Here is a 17,097-nt window from a genome sequence, read left to right on the forward strand (position 1 = left end):
CAGTTACCACCCAGGGAGACAAAGAGGTCAGTCAAGCTGACTTCAGTACAGGAGCCAGATCATCAAAGGAAAAGTCCTCCAAAAAGGGAAAGATAAGTCAATGGTACAGGCCTTCGCGGGCCAGCATTTAGGACAGTGTTGTTTGTGGATGCAGGTAGGAAGTGTGTGGTCAGATGGAGCACAGACCGAGTAACATAACACGGATTCAAAATGCAGCAGCCAGAATGGTAGCTGAGACATTAAGAATGATATTACACCTACACTGGAAACACATTGCTGCCTGTAGACCAACAATTTTGATCCGTAAATCTTTATGGCCATTTTCCTTCCATTTCCAAAGGCATGTTTGAGTGCTATATAGCTACTTGAGAGCTGAGATCTACATCCAGTGGATTTGTGGTGGTGCCTAGGTACAAACGGTCTCCTAATAGGGAAATTATCTGGAATCAACTAAGCTTGGAATTAATACTTGATCTGAATTTCTAATCATTTAATAGAAATGTAAAATGTATTTGTTTTACCTGCTACTATATCATCTTATTTTTGGTCCAAATGTACAAAGAAGTTTACCGATCGACCGGTAAAATGCTTTTTGTCATGTACCAACCCTATTTTGCGAGTCGGTAACCTATTACCACCTGCAAAATATGGACTGAGAGTTGCTCTTAGGAAGGGGTGTGCCAAGGGCGTCCCTTCCTAACAGCAAGTTGCACTGGTATGTAGAAATGTTTTGCGATGGAGAATGAGGTCGCAAAACATTTGCAGTTACCACCAACTTCAAGCTGGTGGCAAGCCACCATTGCGAATGGGGGGGGGGGGGTGCAAACATTTCTTAAGAGCAGGCAGTGGTCACACAGACTACTGTCTACTCTTAAAAAATGAAAAGAAAACTTTTAATTTTTCTTTTTGTAATGCATCCTGCTTTTGGAAAACGGGCTGCATTACAAAAACACAATTGCTACATTGAAAAAGCAATCACAGACATGATGGTCTGCTGACCCCAGCAGGCCACCATCCCTGTGATTGTGGCCATTCACAATGGGTCGCAAATTGCGAGCTGCCTCATGAATATTGATGAGCAAGGTCCATTTGTGACCCACTGCGGATCGCTAAATGTGTCTGAGACACATTAGTGCATCGCAGTTTGTGATTTACTAATTGCGAATCAGAAAGATACACAATTAGGAAATCACAAACTGATTCTCCGTACATCTAGCCCTTAGTGCTTTATAAACACACAAATACAAAGTTTGTATCCTGTTTCCTCAATTTACCATTGAATAGATGTGTGGGATAACATGCAGTGAGATACGTTGTAGCCACCGCCTACTGCACAATGGCAAAGCTGCAGTGACTGGCAAGCTCACACAGAAGAGACGCGAAACATGCCCTGGCCAAACAAGTGTAGAACCGTCTAATTAGGAAATGCATCCTGTATATAGGCACGAGAACTTTTTATTAGGTATGCAAATATGAAAGGTGACACAGATATTCTATCATGGGATCTGGGGTACTGGCATTCTGGGGGTTCACCTACAGGATAGTGCCTGGTGTGTGATGCAGCTCCTTTTTCCATGCAACAGGACTTGTTTTTAGATGATAAAATATGTGTAATGTGGTGCATCTGTGATGATTGCCTTTTTGTTTCTTATGTTGCTGTGGTGTTAGGTGTCTGCTCATTGGCTGCTCAGAATAACACGCCTGGATTGTCACATGTGAAGTATAGATTTCATATTCCCAACTCCACATCTTTGTACCTTGGAGATACATACATTGTCATGGTACATGTATGTGGAGTCCTCTAACCATAGTACTGTCTTCAAACATTGTCAGGTATCATCTTGTCCTTACTCCCTCTGGGGATCCCTTCTGATGCTACTATTAATAAGGCCTTTTTTTGACCTAGTTCTGTTTCTTTTCTCGCCAGTTTTTAGTTATGTTATTTCAGAAATACAAGACTAAAGGGCAACCAATGTTGCAAATGGACTTACTTGGGGCGGTGAGAGTGCTATGCTTCATGGAGAGTGTGTCTGCTACATGCTGTATTTACTTTTCTTTCTGCTGCTTTTTGTACACTGTTAGAATTAAATTGTGAATTTTCGTACTCCCGGGTGCGCTGAGCGATTGACTAGACCCTGTGGATATCGACACTGCGGGGTGAGGCATTTTACTGAGTCCGGTAAAAAACCTCCTAATGCCACTTTCCCCAAGAAAACTGGGGAACTGCTTGCAGAACCGCTGAATTGTACAGTAGATTCGGAGTCATCTTGGAATTCACTAAACATCCACTCCCCACCCAAGAATAACATTTTAGAATTTGGGGTTTTTGCACTCCAAAATGTCCTGCTGTTCTGGAACTTGTGCTCGAATCCTGCAGTTACAATAAAGGAAATGTAAAGCATATGACCCTCTGCTCCCCTGTACCTATGTGTCCCTGGTGTGTAGCACTGATGCATGGCATCGATGCTCACCTGATGGACAGCTTTTATGATGTACATCACCCAGTGATCACATGAGGAACATCACCCAGGATTGCTCTAATGCACCTAGAGCTCAGGTTAGGCACATTACAGTCCTGCTGCACAGAATCTTGTGCTCTGGTGACACACACTGCACTCTGCTCCCTGCTGGACCAGGTTATGCATGGCACTGATGACTGTATGTCTGTTGGACTGTCTCTACATGGGTGTCAGTGTGCTGGTCTGCAGCATGCATTTTTCATAAGCCAGCCCGGTTGACTTCGCCAATGTTTGTTTTTACTGCAGTGTGATCTTAGCAAGCCTGTGATGAGCCCATTTCTTTCTGCAAAAGCTCTACTGCCACACGACCACCCAACTCAATCCTCAGGAGCATCCAACTCAATCTCCACGAGCACCCAACTCAATCCCCACTAGCACCCATTCACTCAGCTCCCCAAAGCACTGTACCTGTTGTGTAAAGTCTTACTTTGGCTCCGATGGCCTTGACCTGCGCGAGTCTCAGGCTCTCCCCCCTCCGCTTAGTGCCAATTATACGCTTTCTTCTGCTCCGTAGCGCGAAGTAAATCCGGATGTAAACCAGCAGCGTCACCACAAACGGCAAGTAGAAGGAGACCACGGAGGAGTAGATGACAAAGTCAGGGTTTGATATGGAGCAGATCTCGGGGTCTCCTAAGGAAGGCAAGAAAGAGTGAGACACCAGGCAGCTGTTATTGGTTCATAGCTTTTCCCAAACAAATTCTGCTCTACAGAAGTTGTGATAGTAACACACTCAGTAGCACATGCATAGCCGTCAAGCTCTTGACTCAAAAACACAGGCAAAGGTGGGCATTCAACAGGGTCGTCCCATTAAGATGAATGGAGAATGAACATGGTTCATAAATTAATGATCTTGTTAGAGTCTGTAGAAGCATTGCGCTTCTCATGCTGGTAAATAGAAATAAAAGTGGGTGACACCCAGAGGGCGTGGCCTATCATCATGGCCGACAGGACATGAGCTCCTGAGCTCTCTCCCAGCCAGCCGACTTTCTCCCCTATATCCTGCATAATCTTGCCTTTAATGGTGACTGTTTTTGATGGCACACCTACTGCAGCTTTTTGAGAGCAATGATCCGACTGTGGTTTGCGGAAGACTGCAGTGCCCGCGCGAGAGTCTACCCACAGCGGCCTAGTTGAGCCAAAGGTATTATTGCCATTCTCTGGAGGCCTCTGGGGGTAGCGAACAGAAGATGCCGGTCCGGGGTCAGGATCGAGAACACGGTTCGATAAGAACCCCCACCGCCCTTGGGATGTAGTAAGACCACAGCGTGGAGTGACCCAGTCCCCCGTGTGGAGAGGTGGCCATGATCAGCCGGCCTGGGAATACGATGGAGGGGGGTGAGGCCTACCTCCAGGGGATGACACCCATTGGGGGTTGCCCGAGTGAGAGCGCCCAAGCGTACAGTCGCCATCCAGCCCGGAAGTAAAGCACGCGCAGTGGCTCGCATCTCGCGGCCCCGTCGCAGGTGACGGTTTTCGGAGCCAAGAGGGCGGGAGAGACTGCCTCGCCTATAGGGCTCGCACAGGAGTGGCCTTCCCTGGGGACTGGTGTGCGCGCTTGCCTGTGAGAAGCAGTGGGGGTGCGTTGAGGTTCCTGAGTTGCAATGAGGGTGCGCGCTGCAAGGGAAGTGGCATCCGCTGGCCCTCTTTCACAACAGGAAGCAGAACTCACCATTTGATCCAATATATCAGGGCAAACAACACAGCAGAAAAAGGGAAGGAAAAAAAATAGCAAATATTAAAGGAACGAACAATTCAACTTCACCCTGAGGCCACAGGAAGTACAAAGCATATCACTGCACTGAGCAGGAACACCATATTTAACCTCCGGGACTGTGGCACCCACAGTGTAATCAAGCTACAGGGAGTCCCACTAGGTACAGACTGCTGAAACATCCTGGTCACAACAACTTGAGGGGGCTTTCATAAGGACTTATGGGCTGCATGCCGACACCTGGATAATCTTACAGACCGCTACCCCCTGGGAGCATGGGACAGCTAGGTCCCCCAAAGGAGATACGTAATGATGGCAGCATACTTAGTACTCCACATTTGAGGCCGGGAGCTGTGGCAAACTAGGGGATTAATGAGGTGACGGATGGCAATCTAGGGACCTAAGAGCAACCTAAGGAGCATGTAGGTTAGAGAACTGGACGTGTGAGGAGAGACGCCTTTGATCCTACCTGGGAGCTGGCCATTAGTATGTCCCTAATACTTGAACTGGGCCTTGAGCCACACAGTGGATCTCATAGGAATACCTAACATGAGACTGGAACTGGTTGCCACCCAGGCATTGAGTGATTTTAAAAGCCCTGAATTGCAGTGTGGAGGCGGCCATCATGGGGAAGGACAAATCAAGATGTACATCAAGGTTAAACACTATAACACAGTATAACACTCCAAGACAGCCTACCCACAGGCTGACAAGGCAGTCAGGTGTTGTGGCACGGGGGGCTCAGAGGAGGCTACATTGGAGCCAAGGACAGCAAATCTTATGGCTGCTATCCACTGATTACGGACAGCACTGGAACATCAGATAGAAACCATGTTGATTGATGTTAATCTGTTGAGAGCCAACTTACGGATAGTTTCCAACAAAGTCACTAATGCAGAAAGAAACATAGAAGCTCTACAGGGGGAAGTGGCAACGTTGAAGTGTCAGATGGCCACTGTAAATGCCACAGTTGTAACATTGGACAGGAGAGCAGAGGACGCTGAAGGCTGCCCCTGCTGTAGCAATATTTGGGTGTCGGGGTTCCCAGAGAAGACGGAGGGCTCATCCACAGAGCACTTTATGGAGGCTTGGATCAGATCAGCCCTGAAATCAGGAGGCCTTTTCAACTTTTTTGCAATTGAACGGGCCCCCAGAGCCTTAGTCCCGACACCATGTCCTGGTGCCCCGCACGGGCCATCATTCCCAAAGTCCTCAACAACAGGGATAGGGATTTTATCTTGAAAGCAGCTCGGGAACAAGAAGTCCCTCAGCTTGAGAACTCTACCATAGCTATTTTTCCAGATTACACAAAATTAGTCCAGAAGCAGCGTGAGTCTTTCATGTCCGCCAAGCAGAAGCTTGAGGACAATGGGCTTGAGATATATGTTGTTATACCAGCTACATTGAAAGTCCTACACAATGGTAAGGCGCACTTTTTTGACATACCTGAGGATGTTTGGGAGTGGCTTGAGATTAGAGTCCCTAGTACTACAGCAAAAGGTAAAACTAATCAAGCTGGAAACGAGGTACGAGCCCTTGAATTACTCCACGAAAGATCTGCATCAGCAGTGACAACCCAAATTTGACTCCTTAAAGCTCTGACAGAATACAAATAGGGGAAGATGGAGCCATGCACTTGACACAACCAATGTCATTGGAGGGATAGGGAAAGTCACCAGGGCAGGCATTCTCACTAGGCACTACCTCAAGGGTCCCAAGCCCCACATCTGAGATGATTCCAGACATGGCCCTTGATGAGGGTGGGCCTGGGAAGGGTTAAGGGGACTTTTGTATGGGCCAAGGGTAGGTATCTTCCTGTATGACCACTTGGGAGTCACCTTAGTTAGAAAATGGTGCTTCATGGCAATTGTTGATAATTGTATTATTTACTGTTGTACGGAATTGTGGAGGTGATGGCGGCAGGCTGCACGGGCAGTTACTACCAACAGGATCCTGGTTAAGTGATAATGAATTAAGGCCGTGTCTGCACTATAACGTTTTAAAGTTGGGGATGGTAATTGTTGTGGCTGACTGGGGGAGGAACTGGACAATAGTTCCAGTTAGCAGGCCCCAGTTGGACTGGCTGGGTTGATGTGGATGTCCCAACACAACAGTGGGTGGGCTCCAATAGTTACATGCTAATACTGTGGTTGTCTGTGGGTGGAAGAGGTAAGAGAAACCTGTTTTTTGTGTTTTATATGAAAGAACATTATGGCCCTTATTATGACCTTGGCGGGCGGCTTATCCCGCAAACCAAGATTTGACCGCCGGGCGGCCGCCAATGCAACCGCACTCCTGCTGCGGTCATTATGAGATCCCTGCTGGGCTGGCGGGCGGGTTTCCGCCCGCTGGCCCAGCAGGGATCTCGGCCGCAACACAGGAGCCGGCTCCAAATGGAGCCGGCGGTGTTGCGGCCGTGTGACGGGTGCAGTTGCACCTGTCGCGCTTTTCACTGTCTGCATAGCAGACAGTGAAAAGCTGCATGGGGCCCTGTCAGGGGGCCCCTGCACTGCCCATGCCAGTGGCGGTGCAATCGCCCCCCTATATGTTTAATATGTAGGGCTTATAGCCGTCTAGAGATGTGGGCATTCCTGAAAAATGTGAACCTCTGAATACACAACACAATGGTTGTTGATACTACATATAAACTTCCATCTTGGAATGTGAGAGGGCTTGGCAACAGCATTAAACAATATAGAGTGTTATCACTATTCAAACCTCATGGGGTTGATATAACTTGCCTCCAGGAGACCCACTTAACTGATCCTGAAGTGTAGAAGCTTGCTAAAAAATGGAGAGGTCAAACATACTATACTACTTTTTCCTTGTTCGCAAGGGGGTACTGGTATGGATAGCCCCGGGGGTCCCATTTGCATTGACATACATAGAGGCAGATGTAGAAGGCATGTATATACTGATTCAGGGTACGCAAGACAGCAAGGAAATGAAGGTAATTAAGTCATGTGCCCCAAACAATGATGACGAATCCTCCTACCCTACACTAACAGGGGTAATATTAGCTGCCATGGGGTTCGATACTTTTTGAGTAGGTGATTTAAATTGCGTGGTGGATGGGAGTTAGATCATCACCCCCTGGCAGGGTACTAAACCTAAAATGACCACGAGGTTGGTAGAAGTCATGTCTCAGATGGGATATGGGGATGCACGGAGGGACACCCACCCGGGACTCCAGGAGTACACCTGTCTCTCGGCCACACATGGAACACTCAGCAGGCTTGATCACATATTGGTAACCCAACATACTGCTCCCAAGGTACAAGAGGTAGCACACCTCACACGATATCTGTCTGACCATACCCCGGTTTCCTGTAAGTTTCAGTGGAAGGGGGGGTGGCCCCGATCCCCATACACATGGAGATTCCCCTCAGAGACACTGAAGGACTAGATGGGCAGAGAAATAATAACAGTGTCACTAACAGAATACACAGAACAGAACTGGATGATCACACAGAGTCGTGCGACAGAATGGGAGGTCCTGAAAGTGGTGGTTCGGGGTAGATGTGTGGGTCTCACATGTGGAGTGCGATGTACACTGCAGGCCAAACTACGCCACAGGCAGGAAGCTTTAGCAGCCTGTCAGAGGGGGCCTGTGGGTGGGGAAAGTAGGGGGTAGGGGTAGAAAAATACCTTATTAGTTAATAAAAAAACACAAAAACACATATAAGAAATACAATTACAGATATCAGTTATCCTTGAAGGTGTGCAAACAGTAAAATGTCAACAGAAAATAAAAAGAGGTCCTCATAATTAAAACAAAGGAAACCCAAATACAATTCTGGACACAAACATCACCTATTATTTTAAGCGAGCATAATCACAACCATCCCTATGAGGATATATAGCATCCTGTTATCTTAAGGTGCATTCAAGATTAACAAAACCCTTACATTGCTGATGCCTAATGTCTACAGGATGGATTCTGATGTTATGTGACTGAACAATTCCCTTCTTTGCCTAAAGGGTGCTCGATGAGCTTGCTGGAGCAGCCCCGGCAGAAATAATTCTCAGAAACTGGATGAATCTGATATTTAGCTTTTCATTACTTGGGTCGATAGCTGTCATGAGGGTGGGTAAAATAGACAGGGAGACAAAATGGAGTTTTTGAGCCAGTTGACGGCTACCAGAGACAGACTAGAACATTACACATTGAAATCTTTTCGAAAATTGCTCCACTGTTATGGAGAGAAATTGGGAAGGCTCCTGGCATGACTCCTTTGCCAAGAATTGCCCTGCACGTCTGTACTCCACCTTACAAAGCCCCAAGGAGGGGAGGCAGGAACACAAAGAGACATACAGGGGGTGTTTTGAGACCACCTGGAGCGGGTGTATAAGAGCGTGGGTGACCCACATGAACAACCGGGGGGAATATTTGACCGGGATACAAATCCTGTAGGTCGGTAAAGTCACAGAACAGGCACTGGACTCTGAACTTATCTTAGAGGAAGTTAAAGCCGCCACTAGGATGAAATCTCTTCCAACAGGGAAGAGCCCCAGTAATGATGGCTTCACTGCTGAATTCTATCAGACTTTGGCGCAGTGGTGGCCCCTCGGTTACTCTCATTGTCAATGCGTGAAGGTATCTTAGCAATGATCCTGAAAGCTGGTGCCGCAGCATCTGACCCGGTCTCCTACCGCCCTATTACTATGATAAATGTGGACAATAGTGCAAAATTCTTGCAATGCAGTTAGGTCCAGAAATAGTCTGATTGGTTCATCTGGACTAATGTGGGTTTATACCCGGACTGAATATAACCATGAACATTCACAAGTTAATGTATGTGCTCCATGCAGTTCAGGACAGGGAGGAAGAATTAGCCTTGGTTTCCATAGACATTGCCAAGGTGTTTGATACCGTGAACTGAAGGTACCTCCTTTTGGTACTGGAGGCAATGGGGCTTGGTCCACAATTCAGAAATTGGGTGCATTTGCTTTACACGAAACCCATGGCCAGGGTCAGGTTGGGTAGCCCGTGCTCCGATCTGCTTAAGATTGGGAGGGGAACATGCCGGGGTGTCCATTGTCACCCCTGTTATTTGCAATGGCTTTGAAGACACTTGCTCCGAGGCTTAGTCAGGATATGGAGCAGTGGGGCATCAGAGTGTGAAGGATGAATCATCTGACCTTTCTCTGTGCGGATGACACTCTGCTTTACCTGACTGCACTGAGGGTGTCCCTACCAGTTCTTATAATAAAACAGCTAGAAGCTTTTGGGGACCTCTCAGGTTTACGTATCAACACTAACAAATCACTGATTTTCCCACTGGGCCATCCAGCAGCACAGCCTCCCAATGCATTACCGATTTGCAGTTAAGATGGGAAACTGACCACTTCCAATATTTAGGAGTAATGGTGGCCCATACGGTCCAGCAGAGAAACCAGCATAATATCGAGCAAGTAATACTGGGTCTATCCAAGTCAGTGCAATTTAGAAACACCCTCCCACTGTCTCTCATGGGGCTTGTGGCAGTGGAAAAGATGGTATTCTTACCAGGATGCGTGTTCACCCTGCAGCATTCTCCCGACACACTTCCTAGGTCAGTCATTAATCGCTTACACTTCTTAATAACATTCGTGTGGGCAGGAGGCCATAGTAGAGTGACCCATGAGACCCTCCAACTACCTTTAGAAGAAGGGGGACTGGCATTGCCTAATCTGGAGTTCTATTATCTTGCATCACAATCGCAACACTCAGCACACTGGCTGGTGGAGGGGGACAACTGGGAGAAGTCCCTGATTAGGTAAGATTCTCGTGAGGATACGCTACTGCAGCTGCTTCATGCAGGTGGAATGAGTGATTCCACAGTACCATACACAATAAAACACATAGCATCTCTATGGGAAAGAGCAGTGGGGTGGTCTTGAGGCATGCTTCTTTTCTGCACAGGAGTTAGGTTTCTGGGACCTTCCAGTGTTTTGCCGGTTGACCACTGCAGTGAACGTCAGTGCTTGGCGAGATGAGGGCTGTTTGGCAATGGGAGATCTTTATCCCAATGAGCTTTTCATAACATTTAAAGTGGCACAGGAGACCTATGGGGTGGGTCAGAGCTACTTCCTAATATATGCACGTATTGTTAATATAGTCCATGAGATCTGGCCCACGTACCCAGAAGTCCCAGCCTTATTGGCACCGTTTAGGGCACTTCTGGAATATGGGGGATGTAGACAGTTAGACCCTGATTTATACTTGTTGACGCTAAACTGCGCTAACGCAGTTTAGCGTAAAAAAGTATACTGATTGCTAGCGCCATTCCAAGACGCCGGCCGGGTTTCTTATTTATGGAATGGCGCAAAGGGTGGGCTAATGTCATGGAGAATGACATAAGCCGGGTGGGGGTGGCGGTATGGGAGAAGGCGGTTTAGCATTAAAAAAATGACATTAGGCTGCTTAGAGTAAAAAAGAATGACTCTAACCAGCGTAGTGTCATTTTTTGATGCTATACCTGCCATACCTACAAAAGACAGGCGTCATGCCCACCACCCCAATGGCCAGCACAGAGGACAAGGGCCCTTAGGGCATTTATACTCTGTTTGCACTGAAATAGCGTAATTTTTGTTTACACTATTCCAGTGCAAACTTAACTTCATATTTATATTTTGATGCTAGACCCATCTAGCGCCAAAATATTGAAGTTAAAGTCATATTTTGTCTGCGGAGAACTACCTTGCGTCCATGAGATGCAAGGTAGGCGTTCCCGGGCAAAAAATGACTCTAAGGCCCAAGCGCATTATTTATCCTCCCGTGCAAAAATGGTGCACACCAGAGGGACAGCGGAGGATGGGGGACCCCATCCCAGGTAAGTAAAGGTAAGTATTAAATTTGTAATAAAAACAAATTCTATTAAAAAAAGTGGGGGACACCCACCAAATGCGGGTGTATTGACAGGTATGCGAATCATGGTACGGTTCCCGATATGGGCCTATGTCTAACAGCCGCCTCTGCCTCTCTTTCACTTAGCCGTTTGCCAATCGGTTGAGATCTGAATACATAACTACATTACTGTGTAAATTGGGCAGCCATCTTTGAGTAGTGATTTAGGGGGTCATTCCGACCATGACCGCCAGGGCCGGGGACCGCGGAAGCACCGCCAACAGGCTGGTGGTGCTTCCTGGGCTATTCTGACCGCGGCGGTAAAGCCGCGGTCAGAAAAGGGGAACCGGCGGTTTCCCGCCGGTTTTCCCCTGGCCCAGAGAATCCTCCATGGTGGCGCTGCTTGCAGCGCCGCCATGGGGATTCCGACCCCCTTCCCGCCACCCTGTTTCTGGCGGTTCTTACCGCCAGGAACAGGATGGCAGGAACGGGTGTCGTGGGGCCCCTGGGGGCCCCTGCACTGCCCATGCCAGTGGCATGGGCAGTGCAGGGGCCCCCTAACAGGGCCCCACAAAGATTGTCACTGTCTGCTTAGCAGACAGTGAAAATCGCGACGGGTGCCACTGCACCTGTCGCACCCCTGCAACTCCGCCGGCTCCATTCGGAGCCGGCATCCTTGTTGCAGGGGCTTTCTCGCTGGGCCGGCGGGCGGGCTTTTGGCGGTCGCCCGCCGGCCCAGCGGGAAAGCCAGAATGGCCGCCGCGGTCTCCTGACCGCAGAGCGGTCATTCGGTGGTAACCGCATGGCGTGCGGGGACCACCGCCCGCCGCGGTCAGAATGACCGCCGCCCGCCGCGGTCAGAATGACCGCCTTAATCTACTGCCTGCTGTAGTCAGTGTTATGTGAATCACAGGAGTAAATTAATATGTTTGTCCTCTGTTATGTAATAAGAGATGCTGTTACTAATAAACGTCCTAAATTACAGTTGTTATAGTCTCCATCACTTAACAGTCAGTCTGAAATATACCTAATGAAAGTATACCTGCTCCGACTTTAGTCACAATTAATTAACATATAGTGCTAAAGCAGACAAACGTCTGTAGTTCCTCTTTTTAAGATGGAGCCTGCAGCTCGTGTCCTTTCCAGGTGCTATATGCTTGCCATGTACTATATATGTACAGCTCAAGCCAGCGTGTTTGCAGTTCTATGACTAGTTCTGTGGCTCATCTTTGTTAGGATGAATATGCATTTTGCAGCATCCAAAGATCAACAAAGATGCTTGGCCGGGGGTTGGGGTGTAGTTTTCCTTTTTTATTTTGTGGTTTGTGCAAATATCTAGTTGTCACCAACAACTAGATACTAGCACAAGACATGTAAGAATGAACACACACTCTGCAGAGCCCTTTTCAATATAACAGTGCACTCAAAATACAATATCAGCAGTGTAGTACAAAGCTCTGCGTCAGTGCAAGGAAACCACATCCAATTCATTCCCTCCCAGTGCTCTCAATCTGCACAGCTATTGGCCTGGCAGTCATGCATGATTGACAGTATAGACAGTCACTATGAAGAGCATCTGCTTTCTACATGAATTGGTTAAAAATGCATGCAGACAAGTAACTCTCTGCCCTGTTACACTCATAACTCAGTAAAAATGGAAAATGTGAGCCTTAATGATAAAACATGAAAGCCACATTGGTCTTTTAAACTAATGTTGTAATTGGTTCTTTTTTCCCTCCAACTTGAATCCTGGGCACATGATTGGTTGTTTAGCCATGGTGATATAACTGTAAGGCTACCATGGTTTTATCATCCGCATATTGGACACACTCTGTTTCCGTGGACAAGAGAGAGGCAGTGCAGCAAGTAAGCATACCCCTTTTAAAACCTTCCTACCCCCCACAAAAGGATCTTATATCTTATATTTAAGCCTGAGTCAAATTGTACATTTTAACGCACATTTACTAATTACTTGCCTCAACATTTCTAAAAGAATGATCGATTCCTTATTTATCCACACTAGCCTGGGCATGTATGCACTCAAGATGCACACATTTGAGATTTTAGGGTACGTGTCTGAAGCATCCCATTGGTCTGCCTCAGGGATCAATGGTACAGACAATAAGGACCTGATTTAGATATTGGCGGATGCAATACTCCGTCACAAACATGACGTATATCCCTTCTGCCATATTACGATCTCCATAGGATATCATTGGATTGTAATACGGTGGACAGGATATCCCTCCTGTTTGTGACGGAGTATTCCCCTCCTCTAAGATCTAAATCAGGCCCTGAGGATGGGGTCAGCCCCGAGTGCAGACTACTCATGGTTCTCAGTTCCATGTGTGAGTAGCAATAGTGCTGGAACAACTTTTAGAGGGTGGGTGCTGGCCAAAAACATGATCTCACTAACAGCATGGGGGATTTGTGACAACCTGTCTCTAAAAACAAAACAAATGCTACCAGGAAAACAATATCTGAAGGTGCCTTTATTGTCAATTCTCTAGCAAAAAGGGGTGCTGCAGCCTTTAATATTGTCTTTCTGTAGCGTTTTAATTTGACAATTAGGTATAACAATCAGAATGTTACTGCTATCACGTTGCATTTATTGTGTTTTTATTCTTCATGTATAGTTTTAATAAACGAAGGCATGAGAAATAAACTTTGAAATCTTGGGGCGCTGAAGGGTGCTGCAGCGCGTCCTGCACCCCTAGTCCCAGCACCACTGGTGTAGTGAATCCTAGTTTGTTTTAGCGGGATAACAGGAGTTAGCTTAGCCGTAGGCTTGTAAACTCGTGCCCCGTCACCCAGTGACTTTTAACCTACTTAGCTTGCTCTGTCATAGTCCATTTAATTATTTATTTCCTTTAAAATGGCGGCCTTGTTTATAGTTAGGCCACTTGTTATGGGTTCTATTATCAGTGTCATTGCGCCAAGGCGTCAAGATCAAGCACGAAAGGCAAACATACAGTAGGCATTCACACTTAGGGATTTTCCCTCTCTATACTTTCGAGGGATTGTTGATATTAATTGCCGTCCCAAGCATGCCTGTTATCTATTGTTATGAATAACACTTATGTCAGGGGACCTTGTAGATCTGTATAAATACAACACACTTTCAGACAGATAATCAGAGGGATTCCGACCAGAGGGCATCGCCACCATCGCTGATACCGATGCTGCAGTCATCTTGACACTGATCCAGTCTTCGTGTCCCTGCGGAGTCTGAGATAGAGACCTCATTCCAAGGTAACAAGGGTTGGGGGCTCCTCTCATGGACACGGTTTTGGCAGATTAGGTTTAACGAACCCAGCTCTTCCTTTTTTAGGTAGGAGGTTAGACCTACTCTCCTTAGGGTATTAGGGCTTATTCCATCTTTTACATATACATATATTTTTATCTTATATTGCATAATGGTGGGGGTCTTTATAACAATGACTCTCCTCTTTACAATACTGTTGCTTGGTATATTCATTATCCTAATCATTGCAGTTCATGCAACTTATCACAAATTGCAGTTATGTTGAATAAAAACTATTATAACTTTACTGCATCTGTGTTATTGCCTTTGTTTGTATGAGACATTATAAATCTGTGAGAAAAGGGTAATTTCCGTTTAACCACGACAACCCTGAGATATTGTATTTTGAGTCCATGCGTAAGCGACTGCTACAAATCACCTTTTACTATTGTGTTTTCGGTGAGGTACTGCTAGTAAGCCGGTAAGGTTTGGACAACAGTTACAAATAGTTGTAGGAAGAGACTTAGGGGGTTATTCCAACTTTGGAGGAAGTGGTAATCCGTCCCAAAAGTGACAGTAAAGTGACGGATATACCACCAGCCGTATTACGAGTCCATTATATCCTATGGAACTCGTAATACGGCTGGTGGTAAATCCGTCACATTTGGGACGGATTACCACCTCCTCCAAAGTTGGAATAACCCCCTTAGTCACCTACGAACGAAAGTACTGTCATCCTGAGACCAGCAGTCTTGCTCAGAGCAAGAGTCCAAACTACGACATGGCGCCACCAACGATGGTGTTTAGGCACTAATTTACGGATACCCTGACTATCACTGTCTCACAGACAACAGGTACCCTCAGTACCATTATACGGAGACGTCCGTGGTCTTTGGGAGAATCCTCCTCAGCCAAACAGGTAACACCTGCTTAGGCTGTAGGTTGTTCGAGCTCGAACTCACAAAAGGAAAAACTTCCCCTATTTTGGTGTTCCGTTTCTCTAAACAACTATGGCTAATACCATAGACATTCCTGCAAATGCTAGACATGCACTTACACAACATTTATTAGCGCATGGCCTTACAGAAGAGGGCGGGGAAGTTACTTTGATTATAGAAGCAACTGAAGCATACCAAACGGAAACATTTTATTGTTGGGTTGCCTTTCCTGAGGCTGACCAACGAACGCACACATTTCACACTTATGACATTGCGGACGTACCCGTAAGGTACGAAGCATACCAGTATCATGAAATATCACTCACATATCAGGAGCATCAAAACTGGTTTGAAGGCGCCCTACCACATATACTGCGGCGGGTGAGGATAGGTCCTTTAAGTAATGAAGGGCCTACGTGGCCATTGTTTGCCACATATACACCTCACCCAGGCATACAGACTATGCCGCTTGTAGATTTAAGGATATTATATAATGAATTAGTGGCATTATATAGACGATTGGTCCAGTTCGTAATGCGAACATTGAACACTACACCAGCGCGTCCAGCACCGCCAGTAGCTGGTGGATATCAATTGGCTACTGGGATTAATCCACAAACGGTGCATACCATTATGGGTAAAGTGCCCTCGGATCGAGAAAAAATACCGTTCTGGATTGCTCAGAAAACAAATCAGCTGGAAGCTGTGTTCCCCCATTCGGGGCCACAGGAGAAACATAGATTGCTCACTATGTGCTTGCCATTCGGGATGGTTCCCTCGGTTGATGAATGCGCCACTTGGGGTACAGGCTTCGCTGCCGTTTATACTACCACGCATGGTACCCCTACACTGGCCAATTTGCCGGAAGTATTGAAACAAATACAAAATGAGCATGGGGCTGCACCAGCCCTAGATCTGGGGATGAAATTGATGTGTAATTTTGACGCCGTCTCCTCGATAATATTGAGTAATATTAAAGGGGAAGCAGTAGCACTGGCGATACGCCAGCGTCTCTGGGAAACTCCACACCAGGAACAAGAGAGACAGCTGCCGAGAATAATATCTGATGCCTATACTAGTATAGGACGGGATGGGCTGGGAGCCAAACCTAAAAAATTGGACATACCAAGTACCACCCATAAGGAAGGTACGAAGCAGGCACAAGAGGGCTCTAAGAAGCGCTGGGAAAAACAAAAAGATTTCAAGGATAGGAGAAACAAAAGAGCTGATTCTCCTCATCCGGAGTACTCCGAAAGGAGATATAATCTCAGAAATAGGGATAACATTAGAACTCCAGACAGATATACTGATTCACGTCCTTCTCGTTCCTTTCAGGACGCACCGGATAGACGTAGCGAGAGAGGGGGCCGTCAAGATCGACGTCCGGAATACGTGAAAGAAAAGAAAGACTTGCCGCAGTCTACTGTTAAAAAAGAAGAAAAGACTCCTCAACAAAAGCCACAATTTAAAAAGAAAAAAGTGGCTGCACTGACCATTAAAAATGCCAGTAGTATTGAGAGCACTGTTGAGGAACAAGAAGTGGGCAGTGACTCTGTTGGACAGCACGGCAGAGGTCACGATATGTCGCCAGAATCTGAAAGATCATCTGGATGCAACAGCAACTAGCGATTACATCGCAGTTGAAACGGCGGATGGCCGCGTACTTCCACCCGATCGGGTTTTTGATTTAACAATTCAGATAGAGGGAGACGTGGAATGCATTATTAGTGTAATATTCTGGGATGAACTTACTAGTGAGAGAGACTGGCCACCTGAACATGTCCGCATGCTCCCACATGGGGAAGATGTCATTTTGCCTTCTTTCTCCGATCTTGTTCCGGAGACAGACAAACGAG

The 17,097-nt window shown here is 46.7% G+C and overlaps 1 protein-coding gene across 1 annotated transcript in view; it reads right to left on the reverse strand.

Annotated features, from left to right (window-relative positions):
* DRD3 (dopamine receptor D3) overlaps window positions 1-17,097 on the reverse strand; it is an 807,482-nt gene that overhangs the window by 196,991 nt on the left and 593,394 nt on the right. The window contains exon 5 of the mRNA XM_069202686.1: window positions 2,947-3,149. Coding sequence (XP_069058787.1) covers window positions 2,947-3,149 — 203 coding nt within the window. The remainder of the gene's footprint in view (window positions 1-2,946; window positions 3,150-17,097) is intronic.

This window comes from Pleurodeles waltl, chromosome 8 (genome assembly GCF_031143425.1).
Source record: "Pleurodeles waltl isolate 20211129_DDA chromosome 8, aPleWal1.hap1.20221129, whole genome shotgun sequence".
Classification (NCBI taxonomy): domain Eukaryota; kingdom Metazoa; phylum Chordata; class Amphibia; order Caudata; family Salamandridae; genus Pleurodeles; species Pleurodeles waltl.